This window comes from Pleurodeles waltl, chromosome 12 (assembly GCF_031143425.1).
Source record: "Pleurodeles waltl isolate 20211129_DDA chromosome 12, aPleWal1.hap1.20221129, whole genome shotgun sequence".
Taxonomy (NCBI): Eukaryota; Metazoa; Chordata; class Amphibia; order Caudata; family Salamandridae; genus Pleurodeles; species Pleurodeles waltl.
The window spans coordinates 665,086,694-665,107,054 of NC_090451.1; the positions used below are offsets into that span (position 1 = coordinate 665,086,694).

A 20,361-nucleotide genomic window follows, 5' to 3' on the forward strand; every position below is an offset into this window, starting at 1 on the left:
ACCAAGGGCCCTGATGCCAAGGAAGGTCTCTAAGGGCTGCAGCATGTCTTATGCCACCCTGGAGACCTCTCACTCAGCACAGACACACTGCTTGCCAGCTTGTGTGTGCTAGTGAAGACAAAACGAGTAAGTCGACATGGCACTCCCCTCAGGGTGCCATGCCAGCCTCTCACTGCCTATGCAGTATAGGTAAGACACCCCTCTAGCAGGCCTTACAGCCCTAAGGCAGGGTGCACTATACCATAGGTGAGGGTACCAGTGCATGAGCATGGTACCCCTACAGTGTCTAAACAAAACCTTAGACATTGTAAGTGCAGGGTAGCCATAAGAGTATATGGTCTGGGAGTCTGTCAAACACGAACTCCACAGCACCATAATGGCTACACTGAAAACTGGGAAGTTTGGTATCAAACTTCTCAGCACAATAAATGCACACTGATGCCAGTGTACATTTTATTGCAAAATACACCCCAGAGGACACCTTAGAGGTGCCCCCTGAAACTTAACCGACTGTCTGTGTAGGCCGACTAGTTCCAGCAGCCTGCCACACTAGAGACATGTTGCTGGCCCCATGGGGAGAGTGCCTTTGTCACTCTGAGGCCAGTAACAAAGCCTGCACTGGGTGGAGATGCTAACACCTCCCCCAGGCAGGAGCTGTGACACCTGGCGGTGAGCCTCAAAGGCTCACCCCTTTGTCACAGCCCAGCAGGGCACTCCAGCTTAGTGGAGTTGCCCGCCCCCTCCGGCCACGGCCCCCACTTTTGGCGGCAAGGCTGGAGGGAACAAAGAAAGCAACAAGGAGGAGTCACTGGCCAGTCAGGACAGCCCCTAAGGTGTCCTGAGCTGAGGTGACTAACTTTTAGAAATCCTCCATCTTGCAGATGGAGGATTCCCCCAATAGGGTTAGGATTGTGACCCCCTCCCCTTGGGAGGAGGCACAAAGAGGGTGTACCCACCCTCAGGGCTAGTAGCCATTGGCTACTAACCCCCCAGACCTAAACACGCCCTTAAATTTAGTATTTAAGGGCTACCCTGAACCCTAAGAATTTAGATTCCTGCAACTACAAGAAGAAGGACTGCCTAGCTGAAAACCCCTGCAGAGGAAGACCAGAAGACGACAACTGCCTTGGCTCCAGAAACTCACCGGCCTGTCTCCTGCCTTCCAAAGATCCTGCTCCAGCGACGCCTTCCAAAGGGACCAGCGACCTCGACCTCCTCTGAGGACTGCCCCTGCTTCGAAAAGACAAGAAACTCCCGAGGACAGCGGACCTGCTCCAAGAAAGGCTGCAACTTTGTTTCCAGCAGCCTTGAAAGAACCCTGCAAGCTCCCCGCAAGAAGCGTGAGACTTGCAACACTGCACCCGCCGACCCCGACTCGGCTGGTGGAGATCCAACACCTCAGGAGGGACCCCAGGACTACTCTGATACTGTGAGTACCAAAACCTGTCCCCCCTGAGCCCCCACAGCGCCGCCTGCAGAGGGAATCCCGAGGCTTCCCCTGACCGCGACTCTCTGAAACCTAAGTCCCGACGCCTGGAAAGGACCCTGCACCCGCAGCCCCCAGGACCTGAAGTACCGGACTTTCACTGGAGAAGTGACCCCCAGGAGTCCCTCTCCCTTGCCCAAGTGGAGGTTTCCCCGAGGAAGCCCCCCCTTGCCTGCCTGCAGCGCTGAAGAGATCCGTTGATCTCTCATAGACTAACATTGCGAACCCGACGCTTGTTTCTACACTGCACCCGGCCGCCCCCGCGCTGCTGAGGGTGAAATTTCTGTGTGGGCTTGTGTCCCCCCCGGTGCCCTACAAAACCCCCCTGGTCTGCCCTCCGAAGACGCGGGTACTTACCTGCAAGCAGACCGGAACCGGGGCACCCCCTTCTCTCCATTCTAGCCTATGCGTTTTGGGCACCACTTGGAACTCTGCACCTGACCGGCCCTGAGCTGCTGGTGTGGTGACTTTGGGGTTGCTCTGAACCCCCAACGGTGGGCTACCTTGGACCAAGAACTGAACCCTGTAAGTGTCTTACTTACCTGGTAAAACTAACAAAAACTTACCTCCCCCAGGAACTGTGAAAATTGCACTAAGTGTCCACTTTTAAAGTAGCTATTTGTCAATAACTTGAAAAGTATACATGCAATTGAAATGATTCAAAGTTCCTAATGTACTTACCTGCAATACCTTTCAAACAAGATATTACATGTTAAATTTGAACCTGTGGTTCTTAAAATAAACTAAGAAAAGATATTTTTCTATAACAAAACCTATTGGCTGGATTTGTCTCTGAGTGTGTGTACCTCATTTATTGTCTATGTGTATGTACAACAAATGCTTAACACTACTCCTTGGATAAGCCTACTGCTCGACCACACTACCACAAAATAGAGCATTAGTATTATCTATTTTTACCACTATTTTACCTCTAAGGGGAACCCTTGGACTCTGTGCATGCTATTCCTTACTTTGAAATAGCACATACAGAGCCAACTTCCTACAACATGGATCACCCTCTTGGGGCTCCTGCTAGTGCCTAGGTCCACCAGGTAGGTGACCTGACTCTTCTTCTCTAGCACTGGGTAAGGGCCACCCCATTTGTCCTGAAGTGCCCTGGGAGCCACAGGCTCCAGAACCCAGACTTTCTGCCCTGGTTGAAATTCAACCATTGCAGCCTTTTGGTCATACCAAAACTTCTGGAGCTGCTGGCTGGCCTCAAGGTTTTTACTTGCCTTTTCCATGTACTCTGCCATCCTTGAACGAAGGCCAAGTACATAGTCCACTATGTCTTGTTTAGGCTCATGAAGAGGTCTCTCCCAGCCTTCTTTCACAAGAGCTAGTGGTCCCCTTACAGGGTGGCCAAACATAAGTTCAAAGGGTGAGAACCCTACTCCCTTCTGAGGCACCTCTCTGTAAGCGAAAAGCAGACATGGCAGGAGGACATCCCATCTCCTTTTGAGTTTTTCTGGGAGCCCCATGATCATGCCTTTTAATGTCTTGCTGAATCTCTCAACAAGGCCATTAGTTTGTGGATGATAGGGTGTAGTGAATTTATAAGTCACTCCACACTCATTCCACATGTGTTTCAGGTATGCTGACATGAAGTTGGTACCTCTGTTAGACACCACCTCCTTAGGGAAGCCCACTCTGGTAAAAATACCAATGAGGGCCTTGGCTACTGCAGGGGCAGTAGTCGACCTAAGGGGAATAGCTTCAGGGTATCTAGTAGCATGATCCACTACTACTAGTATGTACATATTCCCTGAGGCTGTGGGAGGTTCAAGTGGACCCACTATGTCCACACCCACTCTTTCAAAGGGGACCTGCACCACTGGAAGTGGAATGAGGGGGGCCTTTGGATGTCCACCTATCTTACCCCTGGCTTGACAGGTGGTACAGGAGACACAAAACTCCTTGACTTTCTGGGACATGTTGGGCCAGTAGAAGTGGTTGACTAGTCTCTCCCACGTCTTGGTTTGTCCCAAATGCCCAGCAAGAGGAATATCATGGGCTAAGGTCAGTATGAACTCTCTGAACTCCTGAGGCACTACCACTCTCCTAGTGGCACCAGGTTTGGGATCTCTTGCCTCAGTGTACAGGAGTACATCTTCCCAATAGACCCTATGTGTTCCAGTTTTCTTGCCATTGGACTCTTCGGCAGCTTGCTGCCTAAGGCCTTCAAGAGAGGGACAGGTTTCGTGCCCCTTACACAACTGCTCCCTTGAGGGTCCCCCTGGGCCTAAGAGCTCAACCTGATAAGGTTCCAACTCCATAGGCTCAGTTCCCTCAGAGGGCAGAACTTCTTCCTGAGAAGAGAGGTTCTCTTTTTGTTGTTGTGTTGCAGCTGGTTTCCCAGTTGTCTTTCCTTTTCTCTTGGTAGGCTGGGCCCTTTTTCCAGACTCCAGCTCTACTTTTTCACCCGGAGCCTTGCACTGTGCCCTTGTCATGACTGCGAAATAAAGAGAAAAAGTAGTCCAGAAACCAAGCGGAAAAAATGGAGCCTCGTATGTTTTCAGTAGTTGGCCGGTGCGCTCGAGGAGGGCTAAACACCAGAAAAGACATGACGTATGCATGCCTTTCACTAATGAAACAATGTGAATTGTAAAAGGCAACCAAACTGATGGGCTTGGTTAAACGCCCATAGAGAGATTACACCAAGGACAGAGCGCTTTGCGCTCAACCCCAAAAAACGAGTTGTGGAAGGATTCTATGAGCACAGGTTTAGCATGGCCAGGGACCTGGGGAGCCTAAGGCAAATAAAGCCAGCAAACATGAGTTACAAACCACAAAGCCAATTGTAAGCAACGCACAGAATGTATTTTCAGGTCAACTTTCTGAAACTCTACAAAATGTCTTTTGCGAGCCAGACAGCTGCACTGTCTGGAAGGTTGCGACCTATAAAACTAAACTAGCACTGGATCTTCTCCAACGCATAATTTGAGGGACTGTAATAAATCAGAAAGTCGATCGGTATTCATTTATACTATTTCAGTGCCTCACACTGTGAAATACATAAAGCAGGCGGCAAGTTAATATATGTTTTTTTTTTTTTTATGAGCACTAGAGGAGTAGCCAGAACCTTTAAACTTACCTTCATTCCCCATATCGTCATTCATTAGGCCCTGGAGCCACAATTTCCAGTCCTCGTCATCTGCAGTGTTGTGGTCATACATGTCCGGTGTGGCATCAGGGGCACAGAGCTCAGCCTCCAGCTGCCCGATAGGCACGTCTTTAAGTGTTATCTTGGAGCGTGTGCGGCAGGCAATGATGCTTTCAGACATAGGCTGCAGGTAAGGACAGAATATTCAGACTCTACCAAATAAACTCTTGTTGCACTTTAATTTGAAAAAAACAGGATTGAGGGGACAGGCACAACAAATAAATGAATTATTTCAGTGTATGCTTTATAGGATAAATAAATGATGGACAGAAACAGAAAAGATTGACTACAAAGACATATGATCATTTTCTGGATTTAAGGGTTCTGGGGATAATGGCACATTATTAACCTTGGTCGCTTTGCTCTGAGCATTGGGACGCTTCTCCTGAAGCAGCCGTGCACTCTATAAATGCAGTTGATTGATTAACTAATTAATAGTGTTTAGGAAAAAACTAATTATATGACGTACATCTGCAGCACAACACCTAGAGTCAAACAGTGCCCTCATCCCCGACTGGCTACACTAGTGTTTCCAAGACAAATCCATTATGCACCTGATCACCCTCCTTACTCTCCACCCAGATGTTAAACGGCTAACCCAGGGAGCCACTCTTGTTAGACAACCACACCCCCAGTTTCCAGTTACTGAAGTGCATTTATGGTAGGCTTCAAACTAACATGCTGGTTAGAACGCATTCAGCTAGTAAGCGTGTAACAAATATATCAATTTAAATATTTCCAAGAGGCGTCAAGATGTGCTATAATGCTTGACTGTAGATGGATATTAAAGATCATCTTCGTCTCAGAAAAAAAAAAATCTTCTTTTCCTTGCATTGAAATCCCACACATGGGAAGGTGAAGTACAAAAGCTAAAAACACACATTTCCTTATTAAGAGCATACTGGCCTTTCATATCTCAATGTTTAAACTATCTTTAAATTTACTGATTTAGTATGCCACTTAAGCATTTGTGCTGTATGATGAATCAATCAATAGCTCAGACCATCATAAGGAGCAGACAAACACGCACACATGTACAACCATGCAATTTACCAAATTACACTAATCTAGCCTTCAGTTGTTTAAAAGCCCTAGGAAGGACTTTTTAGATCCACCATAGTGTACCCAACTTTTTTAAATGAAAACAGAATGTAAAACAAATAAACAGGGTGAGTGCAAACAACTGTGTGGAGTGTGCCTATGACTTTTTTTATGTATGCGTCACAGCCTACTTGGTGAACACTGCAAACCCCGGTGCCTTTTTTAGTTCCTAACCAGCCCAAACCCTACTGCGGATGGTTTTAAAATGCAGGGCTGTTGAGCCTTACATCACAAGCATCAAACAGTGAAGGTGGCTGTCTGCTACACGGGATGTTAAAATTCCCTCAATGAATCAGTACGTCTATTTTCAATCCCAGGTTGAATGTCTGCACTCTAGAATCAATTATAAATCATGTGGCAAGAGATACAGTTAGCTGCACAGGATATCCTTTACCCAAACACATACAAATACATTTTAAACATACCTACTCTGAGGAAGATCAACTGGCTCCTACCAAGTTCCATATTTATAATCAGTAATAGATGCTTGTGCAACATCAATTTTATTTGTGTGCTTTAGAAATTAATGTTTCATGTAAATTTTAAAGCCTCTGCAAATTATCAGGCATGTATTCAATCTCAATATGCATACAGGTGATTGATTATATCTTGACTTCCCAAAAGCAAAGAACAACATCTCTAGTAACACCCATAGAAGCAAGCCTTGTTTACAGAGAAGGGGCTCAATGTGAACTGGTGGAAATCTAGTGTGGTCAAATTAGGGGTGTTATTTTGGGTGGGGGGGCTGCAGCCTCAACTCTCTCCCTAACAGATGGAGCGATCATGATGCAGACTCAATTTAAAATACAAACAAATTGGGTTTTGAAAATTCTCTGACATTGAATTTGATAAAACAGTGTTTTTTTCACAAATTCGTCAGTTGATCCATCCTCTATTTATGAAGGACTTTAGTGCCAGTATAAGATACTTTTTTTAAATAGAAAAATGCCTTTAATCACACATGCCAAGAGAGTAAAGTGTCATCTCAAAGTTACTCCGAAACACCTATTTATTTATGGTTTTAAGTATCATGTCAGTGGCACTGTCCTAGAGCTTTACCATTCAAGTTAGTTACTGAATAAAACCTGCTTCAGTACAATATTTATATTGTATGGCGTGAGATGTGTTCAAATGTACATACATGCGCAGACAGTCATCCGATTCAGTGAAGGAGGAGTATGAGAAGCGCTGAATTACAAGTGTTCATGGGTTTAAAGACTTGAGACAAACCTTTATTACCCACCTGTATCCAACTCTACAAAAGCTTTATTCAGCAACCAAGGAGTAATGCTAACTTACAACTCTTCTACTCCTCATTAACGCAATATGCAAACACACTGTGCTAACTAGCACCCTCCGAGCACAAAATCTATTGATTTGCATTTCTGTGTAATCATTTAGCTAGCTCAATAAATAAGAATTGTCTCAACCTCTATTTACTTTTATCAGTCACAAGCCATGACCTATGGTTCGTCAAGAATCATGACTGATCCTTTGTACATGGAACCAATCCAGCAGGTCATAAATATTTGTAAAATAATCGCATGTCCGATATATTAGTTGAAGCCTAGCAACTGTTCACATCACTGCCCTTGTGAGCAATTAGTATCAAATTTATAGAGACCCAAAACGCAAACTGCTACTTAACTAATGAGTCGCCAGCCTATTTAAATGTGCTTTTACAACTGACTTACAGAACCCGACAATCACAGAGCCTACTCTGGACTTCACATTCACACGTAGCTGTGCATAGCTGGTGACTTCAAAACATGAACAAAAGGCATAATGAGCATATGACATCACTTAACCTGATAGGTGTTTTACTAGCTAACACTGACCAACCTTCAGGTCCAGAGAGGCATTGTGCCGAGTATTTCGATCAGTAACCTTAAGGGACATTTTCTCCCCTTTAAATTGAGCCAATACTCCCATCATATGTACACAAATTATATCTAAACAATTCCTCCAGGAGCATTTTTAACTGTGAGAAAGTCCAGAGACGCCAAACTGCTATCTTGTCCCATTTGGAAGTTACCTTTAAAGCCTGTTTCAAGGTAATCCCAATGTTAACCTATGTAAGAGATAGGCCTTGCAGCAGTGTCAAACAAATTGAATCGTTTTTCATTGCTAGGAGGACATGTTAAATTTGTAAGTACATGTCCAACTTTTTAAAGACACTGCACCCTGTGCTTGGCGCTAGCTAGGGCCTACCTTAGGGGTGACTTAGATCTAATAAAAGGCAAGATTTGGGCCTGGCAAGTGGGTGCACGTGCCAGGTCGAAATAGTAGTTTCAAACTGCACAAACAGGTTCTGTAGAGAAAGGTCTGAGACATGTTTAAAGGGCTACTGTAGTGGGTGGCACAATCAGTGCTGCAGGCCCAAAAGCAGCGCTTTACTAGGGACTTAAAAGTAAATTTGTTATGCCACTTGTGGATAAGAAAACAAGTTACTTACCTGTAACTACAGTTATCCAGTATTGGTATCTTTCATAAATTCACATGCTTGAATCATCCCCGTCGTCGAAGTGGGAGTCCCACGGTACATAAAATAGCAATAAATAATAAATAAATAAAATTTGCCATAGGCTATAATGGAGCCAGAGCTTGCTCATATAGCCTATCCATGTCCTTTTGTGAAAGGACCCAAACCTGCCTGCTGTCCAATCAGGCACCAGCACCCTCTAGAACCTTCTCCAGAGAAGCTCCCTTCCTCAGATTTTCCAGCACGAGAGTGAAAAATTAAAACCTGAGAGGAAATGCGAGCATCAAAGGGGAGGCGGTGGGTCGCATGTGAATTTATGAAAGATACCAATACTGGATAACTGTAGTTACAGGTAAGTAACTTGTTTTCTTATCCAGTATTGGATCTTTCATAAATTCACATGCTTGAATCTGAATAGACAGCAGTATGGTTGATAAACATTGTATCCAGCGTGGGTGGAGGGTGCGAGCATGAAGACCCTCTATCTCAAATATAAATAATAATAATCATAATAATAATAATCATAGAAAACTCATAAATTTCTGACCGTGAGTTACGAAGGAATACAGATACTTTAAGTACGTGTATATATATATATATATATATATATATATATATATATATATATATATATATATATATATATAAATAATTCATGTATATTCATACACATTCATAAGTACATACATACACTTTACATACTCACATGGAAGCATAATAGAAAAATGGTTATTTGTATCTCAAACCATATGACTATGACTAAGGAAAAGTCTCACCTTAATGAAAGAGATGGCGTAGCACAGCTTGTCCTACTAGAGAGTCTGTTCTTTGTGATGACTCCAAACAATAGTGCTGCGTAAAGGAGTGCGTAGTTTTCCATGTCGCAGCCTGGCAAATTTTTTCAAGGGCAATACCTTGAAACAAACCAGCCGATGTGGAGACCGCTCTTGTGGAGTGGGCTCTCGGGCGCCTAGTCAAGGGTTTTCCTGCCTTGGTGTGACATAATTGGATTGTTGAAGAAATCCATTGGGCTATAGTGGCCTTGGTTACTCCTGTTCCCTGACGTCCCAGAGAATAAGATACTAGGAGTTCGTCTGATTTCCTGATGTGCTTGGTACTTTGCAGGTAAAATTTTAGGCATTGTTTAATGTCCAAAGAATGGAGAGTTCTCTCTGCTATCGTAGTAGGGTTTGGAAAAAAGGTTCGTAGAATAACGGGTTCATTGAGGTGGAACGAAGATGGAACTTTGGGAATATATTTGGGATTGGTTCGGAGCATAACGAAATCCTCCTAAAAAGGGTTCTTTAGTAGTGAACGCCTGTATATCACTGACTCTTCTGGTAGAGGTGAGAGTGAGCAAGGTTGACACTTTCCAGGTGATGTACTTGAGTTCAGCTCTATGGATGGGTTCAAAAGGGGCTTTCATGAGTTGGGAGAGAACAATATTAAGGTGCCACTCTGGCAGAGGTAAGCGTACCGGAGGAAAGGTGTGGAACAGCCCTTTCATAAACTGTTTGATGACTCTGGTTGAACCAATAGACAGCATGTTAGCCGATTGTAGGAAGTTGGCTCTGTATGTGCTATTTCAAAGTAAGGAATAGCATGCACAGAGTCCAAGGGTTCCCCTTAGAGGTAAAATAGTGGTAAAAAGAGATAATACTAATGCTCTATTTTGTGGTAGTGTGGTCGAGCAGTAGGCTTATCCAAGGAGTAGTGTTAAGCATTTGTTTTACATACACATAGGCAATAAATGAGGTACACACACTCCGAGACAAATCCAGCCAATAGGTTTTGTTATAGAAAAATATCTTTTCTTAGTTTATTTTAAGAACCACAGGTTCAAATTTTACATGTAATAGCTCATTTGAAAGGTATTGCAGGTAAGTACTCTAGGAACTTTGAATCATTACTTTAGCATGTATACTTTTTTACATAAAACACAATAAGCTGTTTTAAAAGTGGACAGTGCAATTTTCACAGTTCCTGGGGGAGGTAAGTTATTGTTAGTTTCAACAGGTAAGTAAGGCACTTACAGGGTTCAGTTCTTGGTCCAAGGTAGCCCACCGTTGGGGGTTCAGAGCAACCCCAAAGTTATCACACCAGCAGCTCAGGGCCGGTCAGGTGCAAAGGTCAAAGAGGTGCCCAAAATACATAGGCTATAATGGAGAGAAGGGGGGTGCCCCGGTTCCAATCTGCCAGCAGGTAAGTACCCGCGTCTTCGGAGGGCAGACCAGGGGGGTTTTGTAGGGCACCGGGGGGGGACACAAAGTAGCACAGAAAGTACACCCTCAGCAGCGCGGGGGCGGCCGGGTGCAGTGTGCAAACACGCGTCGGGTTTCCTTCAGTTTTCAATGGGAGACCAAGGGGTCTCTTCAGCGATGCAGGCAGGCAAGGGGGAGCTCCTCGGGGTAGCCACCACCTGGGCAAGGGAGAGGGCCTCCTGGGGGTCACTCCTGCACAGAAGTTCCGTTTTTTTAGGGGCTGGGGGCTGCGGGTGCAGGGTTTTTTCCAGCCGTCGGGAAATGGAGTTCGGACAGTCGCGGTCAGGGGGAGCCTGGGGATTCCCTCTGCAGGCGTCGCTGTGGGGGCTCAGGGGGGACAACTTTGGTTACTCACAGTCGTAGAGTCGCCGGAGGGTCCTCCCTGAGTTGGTTGTTCTCCACCAGTCGAGTCGGGGTCGCCGGGTGCAGTGTTGCAAGTCTCACGCTTCTTGCGGGGAGTTGCAGGGGTCTTTAAATCTGCTCCTTGTAACAAAGTTGCAGTTCTTTTGGAGCAGTGCCGCTGTCCTCGGGAGTTTCTGGTCTTTTTCGAAGCAGGGCAGTCCTCGGAGGATTCAGAGGTCGCTGGTCCCTTGGAAAGCGTCGCTGGAGCAGGTTTCTTTGGAAGGCAGGAGACAGGCCGGTAAGTCTGGGGCCAAGGCAGTTGGTGTCTTCTGTTCTTCCTCTGCAGGGGTTTGTCAGCTCGGCAGTCCTTCTTCTTGTAGTTGCAGGAATCTGATTTCTTAGGTTCAGGGAAGCCCTTAAATACTAAATTTAAGGGCGTGTTTAGGTCTGGGGGGTTAGTAGCCAATGGCTACTAGCCCTGAGGGTGGGTACACCCTCTTTGTGCCTCCTCCCAAGGGGAGGGGGTCACATCCCTAATCCTATTGGGGGAATCCTCCATCTGCAAGATGGAGGATTTCTAAAAGTTAGAGTCACCTCAGCTCAGGACACCTTAGGGGCTGTCCTGACTGGCCAGTGACTCCTCCTTGTTATTCTCATTATTTTCTCCGGCCTTGCCGCCAAAAGTGGGGGCCGGGGCCGGGCAACTCCACTAGCTGGAGTGTCCTGCGGTGCTGTGACAAAGGGGTGAGCCTTTGAGGCTCACCGCCAGGTGTTACAGCTCCTGCCTGGGGGAGGTGTTAGCATCTCCACCCAGTGCAGGCTTTGTTACTGGCCTCAGAGTGACAAAGGCACTCTCCTCATGGGGCCAGCAACATGTCTCTAGTGTGGCAGGCTGCTGGAACCAGTCAGCCTACACAGATAGTCGGTTAAGTTTCAGGGGGCACCTCTAAGGTGCCCTCTGTGGTGTATTTTACAATAAAATGTACACTGGCATCAGTGTGCATTTATTGTGCTGAGAAGTTTGATACCAAACTTCCAAGTTTTCAGTGTAGCCATTATGGTGCTGTGGAGTTCGTGTAAAACAGACTCCCAGACCATATACTCTTATGGCTACCCTGCACTTACAATGTCTAAGGTTTTGCTTAGACACTGTAGGGGTACAGTGCTCATGCACTGGTACCCTCACCTATGGTATAGTGCACCCTGCCTTGGGGCTGTAAGGCCTGCTATAGGGGTGTCTTACCTATACTGCATAGGCAGTGGGAGGCTGGCATGGCACCCTGAGGGGAGTGCCATGTCGACTTACTCATTTTGTTCTCACTAGCACACACAGGCTTGTAAGCAGTGTGTCTGTGCTGAGTGAGGGGTCTCTAGGGTGGCATAATACATGCTGCAGCCCTTAGAGACCTTCCCTGGCATCAGGGCCCTTGGTACCAGAGGTACCAGTTACAAGGGACTTATCTGGATGCCAGGGTGTGCCAATTGTGGAATCAAAAGTACAGGTTAGGGAAAGAACACTGGTGCTGGGGCCTGGTTAGCAGGCCTCAGCACACTTTCAATTCAAAACATAGCATCAGCAAAGGCAAAAAGTCAGGGGGTAACCATGCCAAGGAGGCATTTCCTTACACCGATCGTCTGTAAGAGGCTATAGCTGCTAGGTGAATCTTGACTGATGCATAGGAAAGACCAGCTTTGGAAAGGGAGAGCAGGTAAGGAAGAATTTGCTCAGGATTGATTTGAAATGGGTGAAAATTGTTCTGAGAACACCAAACACAGAACCTCTTCCATTTTAGTTTGTATGTCTTGTTTGTGCTCTCTACTTGTGCTTTAGATAATATGAGCCTACATTCTTGGTCGATGTTCATATTTTGGAACTCTCTGAACTCAGGAGCCAAGCATGCAAGTGCAGTGAAGTTGGGTCGGGATGTAAGATGAGACCCTGATTCTTAGATAGAAGATTGTGGTTGCAAGGGAGATGGACTGGATTGGCTATTGACCGGAGGAGGAGCTCCGTGTACCAGTACTGCCTCGGCCACTTGGGGGCTATGAGAATGATCTTGCAGCATTCGGTCTTCATTTTCCTGAGGAGTCTGGGAATCAGTGGAATGGGGGGAAAAGCGTATGCAAAGATCCCGGACCATCTTATCAAAAGAGCATTTCCCCACGACCCCGGGAGTGGGTATCGACTGGCGTAAAACTGGCATTTGGCATTCAGATTGGTGGCGAACAGGTCTAGGATCGGCCGACCCCATTGTTGGAAAATGCTCTAGAGTATGGTCTGGTTGAGTTCCCACTCGTGACAGTTGTCGTCTGTCCTGCTGACAGAGTCCGCTAGAGCATTGTTGACCCCCGCCAGGTGCTCTGCCCTGAGGCGGACGTTGTTCCGTGTGAGCCAGTTCCAGAGAGACTGAGCTTCCCTTGAGAGGGAGAGGGATCTTGTTCCTCCCTGCTTGTTGATGTAGAACATGCTTGTTGTGTTGTCTGTTCTGACTAACGCTGATGATCCTGCGATGCGTGGCAGAAAAGCTTTGAGCGTAAGATGAATCGCCTTCAGTTCTAACAGATTTATGTTTATCTCTTTTTGGAGCTTGGACCATCTGCCTTGAATGCGCATGTCCTGTAAGTGGCCTCCCCATCCTTCCAAGGAGGCGTCCGTGGTGATAACGAAATCTGCTATTGGTGCCAGAAAGGTTAGACCGTGGGAGAGGTGGTTGATGTGAGACCACCATTCTAACGTCTGCCGAATCCTTGGTGTGATAGTTATTAAGTCGTCGAAGGATCCTTGTGACTGGGTCCATTGAAGTTGTAGTTCTTCTTGTAGAGGCCTCATTTTGAGTCTTGCCAGCGGTACTAGGACCATGGCTGAGGAAATCATGCCCAGAAGCGATTTGAATAGTCGTACTGAAACAAACTTTCTTGCGGAGATTGTGACAGCCAATTGGGCCAGCTTCTGCTGCCTTGCTAGGCTAAGATATGCCTTGTTTTGGATAGTGTCCAATTCTGCTCCCAGGAAAACTCTCCTGCGTGCGGGAAACACGACTGACTTTTGTAGGTTCACTGTTAGACCCAAACTGTTGAATAGTCTTAGGCAGGCATCTGTGGATTTTGAGGCTAGTAGAGATGACAGAGCTTTTATGAGCCAGTCGTCCAGGTAAGGGAACACCTGGAAACCCTTGCTTCTGAGGGAGGCTGCGACTGGGGCAAGGCATTTCGTGAAGATTCTCGGAGCTGATCTGAGGCCAAATGGCAGGCCTCTGAATTGATAATGGGCACCGGCTACTGTAAAACTGAGATATTTGCGATGTTTTTGGTGTATTGGAACGTGGAAATAGGCGTCCTGGAGATCTAAGGTTGTCATAAAATCTCCAGGATTCAAGAGGTGCAAGATATCTGACAGTGTGATCATCCTGAAGGATTGTTTCCGAAGGAACTTGTTGAGTTTCCTGAGGTGTAATATAGGACGCCACTCTCCTGACTTCTTCCTTATGAGGAAAAAACGGGAGTAGAATCCGAGATCCCGTTGCTGCAGAGGAACGGTCTCTATAGCCCCTTTGGCCAGAAGGCTGAAGACTTCCGCTTGGAGCAGACTAAGGTGGAGAGAGCTGCCTGATGTTGGTGGGTGAAGCGGTGGTTTTTGTGTGAACTCCAGGGTATGACCTCTTGTCACTATATCCAGCACCCACTTGTCTGATGTTATCTTCTTCCACTCTTGGATGAAGTTGGAAATGTTTGCTCCTATTTGTTGATGTTGCGGGCACTGAGGGAGCATAGCCGGTGTCTGTGGGAGATCATTGCTTTCTGGGTTGATCTCTGGATTGTGAACCCTGCCTTCGTTTCCCTCCTTGTCTGGTATAGGAGACAGTCGATGATTGCCTGTACTGCTGGTGGTATGAAGGCCTGTACTGGGATTGCTGGTATTGTCTATGAAAGGAACCTCGAAATAAGGTGAAACCTCTCCCTCTAGCCCCTCGAAAGGGCTGCTTCCTGTACTGCAGGGTACCCAGGGACTTGGCCGTGTCTGTGTCCGTCTTAATGGTTTGAAGTGCGTCATCCACATGTTTGCCAAACAAAGATTCCTCATCGTAAGACATGTCTAGAATTCAGGACTGCACTTCTGATCTGAAAGATGTGGCCTTGAGCCAACCTTGTCGTCGTAAGACAGCGGCACCCTCTAGTTGGCGGAAACCAGTAGAGGATATGTCCAGAGCGCAGTCAATAATCTCTTCCGACGCACGCTCACCTTCCTGTAGGATCTTTCGTGCCTCTTCTTGCTTATTTTCTGGGATGAGGTCCAGGAAAGGTTGCATGTCGGAACACATTTGACGATCATATCGGCCTAAAATTGCTAATGAATTTGCTGCCCTGACAGTGATTGCAGACATGGAGGAGAATCTCTTGCCTATATTATCCAGTCTGTGACCTTCCTTGTCTGGAGGAGAGGAGATAGGCGTTGATGGATTTTTGGAGCGTCTTTGAGCAGCCTGTGAGATGACCGAATCAGGCTTTGGATGGCCAGTAAGGCATGACGGAGAATCTTGGGTTGCCTTATATTTTTTATCCAGTCTTTGTGGAACTGGAGGAACCGTAGCCGGATTCTGCATAATTTTTGTGCCCTCGCTCCATATGTAATCAATAATCGGAATGGACCGTACCGACTTCCGTGATTGTTCTTTGAAATCATGCAGGAAACATTCCGATTGGGAGACAGATGTTGAGAGGTGGAAACGTACTGCGGCTCTGTCCATAAGATTATGGAAACCACCTATGTCCTCGGGCGGAGAATCAGAGGGGCGAGGAGGTGGTGGAGAAGGAGTGGGGGCCAAGTAATCATCCCATTCCTCGGTAGGATGTTGTGGAGTGGAAATTTCTCCTTCTTGTTCTTCTTCCCCTGAAGTGGAACCTTCATCTCTGGAGGGTGCAGCTAAAACCAAATGTGATGTTGATCTTCGAGTAGCTGGAGGAGGAGGAGGAGGAGGAGCATTAACTGGCGTCACAGTAGAGACCAGCGCCGGTGGTTGACCTTCCGCTGGAAACCTTCTCCTATAATCCTGAAGCATGGATTGTAAATCCTGGATTAAGGAGGAAGGCATTTGTACGGTGTCTCTGTGTTGAGGCTCTCGTGTTTCATAGTATTGGTCCTGATGAGAGTAGTATGGTTGATACTGTTCATACTCATCCTCTTCATCGTCATCTTGGTATTTGACATGGAGCTGCGAAGGGCTATGTGCATCTCCAAAAGGACCTTCGTCCGATTCCTCCCAGTCAAGAAGATGACTGGGTAGTAAAGCCGACACCTTGTTTGGAGATGTGTCGGTTGGATAAATGTCCTGTGCAGGTAGATTTCTGATGCTGACCATGCCGCGGAAATCTGGAGACCTGGAAGAGGTAGGAGTGGCCTCAACCTGTCTACTAGGCATCACTGCTGTCGATGGCGTGAAAGTTGATGCAGCCGTGGATGGTACAGATTTTTCCGTCGACGGTGGCGTCGCCGACGATGGTCTAGTCGACGGAAGTGTCGTCGATGGTAGTATCGTCGACGGTAGTGTCGTCGACGGTAGTTTCTTTGACCCCGTTGATGGCGATAGCGCCAATGAGAATGGCGTCGCTGAAGTTATAGTCGACGGGGCAGTCGTCGACGGTGCCGATGGAGTCTGGAGAGAGGGGATCGAATCCCTTACTATCGATGTTAAGGTCGTCGACGCTGACGACGGTCTCGTCGACGATGAAGTGGAGACGGTAGATGTAGGTACCGTCGTCGTCGTCACGGTCATCGACGGTGTTGTCGTCGTTGATCTAATTTTTAGAGTCATTTTTCCAGAAGTGGAAGGCTCTGAAGAAGGAGATAGATGGTAGGACTCCTTCTTTTGAAGAGGAGAGGAAGGCTCAGAGGAGACTGAAGTCTGTAAGCCCTTCCCATGATGAGATTTCTGCCTCTTCCTGGATTTCTCTATGTGGCCTAGGTCCTCAGATCTGGACCTTTTATGTGGCCTCTCTGACCCACTCTCCTCACCTGAAGTACAGGATTTGGCCTGTAACCATGTCAGGAGTCTGCCCTCCCGGTCTCTGAGGGTCTTTGTGGAGAAGGTGCGACATATTTTGCAGTCCTTAACCTGATGTTGTGGGTAGAGACAGTACAAACAGTCTTTATGTGGGTCATCCACATGGAGCCTTTTCTTCCCACAGGTCTTGCAAGGGCGGAAAAGGCCTTTTCTAGAAGAATCTGACATATTTGAAGCTTTCTTGAGAGAAAATCTCTGAAGTAGAAGAAAAAACTGAGCAGAGCTCAGGGAGACTCCCTTCACACGACGTGCGGTAGACAATCTGAGGAAGGGAGCTTCTCTGGAGAAGGTTCTAGAGGGTGCTGGTGCCTGATTGGACAGCAGGCAGGTTTGGGTCCTTTCACAAAAGGACATGGATAGGCTATATGAGCAAGCTCTGGCTCCATTATAGCCTATGACAAAAAAAATGTATTTATTATTTATTGCTATTTTATGTACCGTGGGACTCCCACTTCGACGACGGGGATGATTCAAGCATGTGAATTTATGAAAGATCCAATACTGGATAAGCCAGTATCACCATGTTTTAAGAGTACAGAGAACCTGCACTTTAGCACTGGTTAGCAGTGGTAAAGTGCTCAGAATCCTAAAGCCAGCAAAAATGAATTCAGCAAAAAGTGGAGGGACAAGGCAAAAAGTCTGGGGATGACCCTGCACAGAGAGTCAGGCCCAACAGTATAGTATTCATTGAAGACAAAAAAAAAACACACCTAGTCATTTACCAAACATTGAAGAGCACAAAAAAAATGCATTGAAATAAATGCGCCCAAATTGACATATTGAAATGCTGGATGGTTGCATCTGTGATCGGCCAAAAAGAGTCCACACGATGTATAAACCTGCATCCTGTAAAAGCCCTTGTAGGAAGTTGGCTATGTATGTACTATTTGAAAGTAAGGAATAGTAAGCACAGAGTCCAAGGGTTCCCCTTAGAGGTAAGATAGTGGCAAAAAGAGATAATACTAATGCTCTATTTTGTGGTAGTGTGGTCGAGCAGTAGGCTTATCAAAGGAGTAGTGTTAAGCATTTGTTGTACATACACACAGGCAATAAATGAGGAACACACACTCAGAGACAAATCCAGCCAATAGGTTTTGTTATAGAAAAATATCTTTTCTTAGTTTATTTTAAGAACCACAGGTTCAAATTCTACATGTAATATCTCATTTGAAAGGTATTGCAGGTAAGTACTTTAGGAACTTTGAATAATTACAGTAGCATATATACTTTTCACCTAAAACACAAATAGCTGTTTTAAAAGTGGACACAGTGCAATTTTCACAGTTCCTGGGGGAGGTAAAGTATTGTTAGTTTTAGCAGGTAAGTAAACCACCTACGGGGTTGAGATTGGGGTCCAAGGTAGCCCACCGTTGGGGGTTCAGAGCAACCCCAAAGTCACCACACCAGCAGCTCAGGGCCGGTCAGGTGCAGAGTTCAAAGAGGTGCCCAAAACACATAGGCTTCAATGGAGAGAAGGGGGTGGCCCGGTTCCAGTCTGCCAGCAGGTAAGTACCCGCGTCTTCGGAGGGCAGACCAGGGGGGTTTTGTAGGGCACCGGGGGGGGACACAAGCTCACACAAAAAGTACACCCTCAGCGGCACTGGGGCGGCCGGGTGCAGTGTGCAAACAAGCGTCGGGTTCTCTGTAGGTTTCAATGGGAGACCAAGGGGTCTCTTCAGCGGTGCAGGCAGGCAAGGGGGGGGCTCCTCGGGGTAGCCACCACCTGGGCAAGGGAGAGGGCCTCCTGGGGGTCACTCCTGCACAGAAGTTCCGTTCCTTCAGGTGCTGGGGGCTGCGGGTGCAGGGTCTTTTCCAGCCGTCGGGACTTTAGGTTCAGGCAGTCGTGGTCAGGGGGAGCCTCGGGATTCCCTCTGCAGGCGTCGCTGTGGGGGCTCAGGGGGGACAACTTTGGTTACTCACGGTCTCGGAGTCGCCGGAGGGTCCTCCCTGAGGTGTTGGTTCTCCACCAGTCGAGTCAGGGTCGCCGGGTGCAGTGTTGCAAGTCTCACGCTTCTTGCCGGGATTTGCAGGGGTCTTTAAATCTGCTCCTCTGTAACAAAGTTGCAGTTCTTTTGGAGCAGTGCCGCTGTCCTCGGGAGTTTCTTGTCTTTCTTGAAGCAGGGCAGTCCTCTGAGGATTCAGAGGTCGCTGGTCCTTGGGAAAGCGTCGCTGGAGCAGGTTTCTTTGGAAGGCAGGAGACAGGCTGGTAGGTCTGGGGCCAAAGCAGTTGGTGTCTTCTTTTCTTCCTCTGCAGGGGTCTTTCAGCTCAGCAGTCCTCTTCTTCTTGTAAGTTGCAGGAATCTAAATTCTTAGGTTCAGGGGAGCCCTTAAATACTAAATTTAAGGGCGTGTTTAGTCTGGGGGGTTAGTAGCCTATGGCTACTACACCCTCTTTGTGCCTCCTCCCAAGGGAAGGGGGTCACATTCCCATCCCTATTGGGGGAATCCTCCATCTGCAAGATGGAGGATTTCTAAAAGTTAGAGTCACTTCAGCTCAGGACACCCTAGGGGCTGTCCTGACTGGCCAGTGACTCCTCCTTGTTATTCTCATTATCTCCTCCGGTCTTGCCGCCAAAAGTGGGGCCGTTGCCGGAGGGGGCGGGCAACTCCACTAGCTGGAGTGCCCTGCGGTGCTGGAACAAAGGGGGTAAGCCTTTGAGGCTCACCGCCAGGTGTTACAGCTCCTGCCTGGGGGAGGTGATAGCATCTCCACCCAGTGCAGGCTTTGTTACTGGCCTCAGAGTGACAAAGGCACTCTCCCCATGGGGCAAGCAACATGTCTCGGTTGTGGCAGGCTGCTGGAACCAGTCAGCCTACACAGATAGTCGGTTAAGGTTTCAGGGGGCACCTCTAAGGTGCCCTCTGGGGTGTATTTCACAATAAAATGTACACTGGCATCAGTGTGCATTTATTGTGCTGAGAAGTTTAATACCAAACTTCCCAGTTTTCAGTGTAGCCATTATGGGGCTGTGGAGTCCGTGTTTGACAGACTCCCAGACCATATACTCTTATGGCTACCCTGCACTTACAATGTCTAAGGTTTGGCTTAGACACTGTAGGGGCACAGTACTCATGCACTGGTGCCCTCACCTATGGTATAGTTCACCCTGCCTTAGAGCTGTAAGGCCTACTAGAGGGGTGACTTATCTATACTGCATAGGCAGTGTGAGGTTGGCATGGCACCCTGAGGGGAGTGCCATGTCGACTTTCTCGTTTTGTTCTCACCAGCACACACAAGCTGGCAAGCAGTGTGTCTGTGCTGAGTGAGGGGTCCCCAGGGTGGCATAAGATATGCTGCAGCCCTTAGAGACCTTCCCTGGCATCAGGGCCCTTGGTACCAGGGGTACCAGTTACAAGGGACTTACCTGGATGCCAGGGTGTGCCAATTGTGGAATCAAAAGTACAGGTTAGGGAAAGAACACTGGTGCTGGGGCCTGGTTAGCAGGTCTCAGCACACTTTCAATTCA

The 20,361-nt window shown here is 47.3% G+C and overlaps 1 protein-coding gene across 4 annotated transcripts in view; it reads right to left on the reverse strand.

Annotated features, from left to right (window-relative positions):
* GON4L (gon-4 like) overlaps positions 1 to 20,361 on the reverse strand; it is a 393,663-nt gene that overhangs the window by 334,426 nt on the left and 38,876 nt on the right. For all 4 annotated transcript variants that reach the window (XM_069218468.1, XM_069218469.1, XM_069218466.1 and 1 more), the window contains one exon: positions 4,581 to 4,773. In XM_069218468.1, coding sequence (XP_069074569.1) covers positions 4,581 to 4,773 — 193 coding nt within the window. The remainder of the gene's footprint in view (positions 1 to 4,580; positions 4,774 to 20,361) is intronic.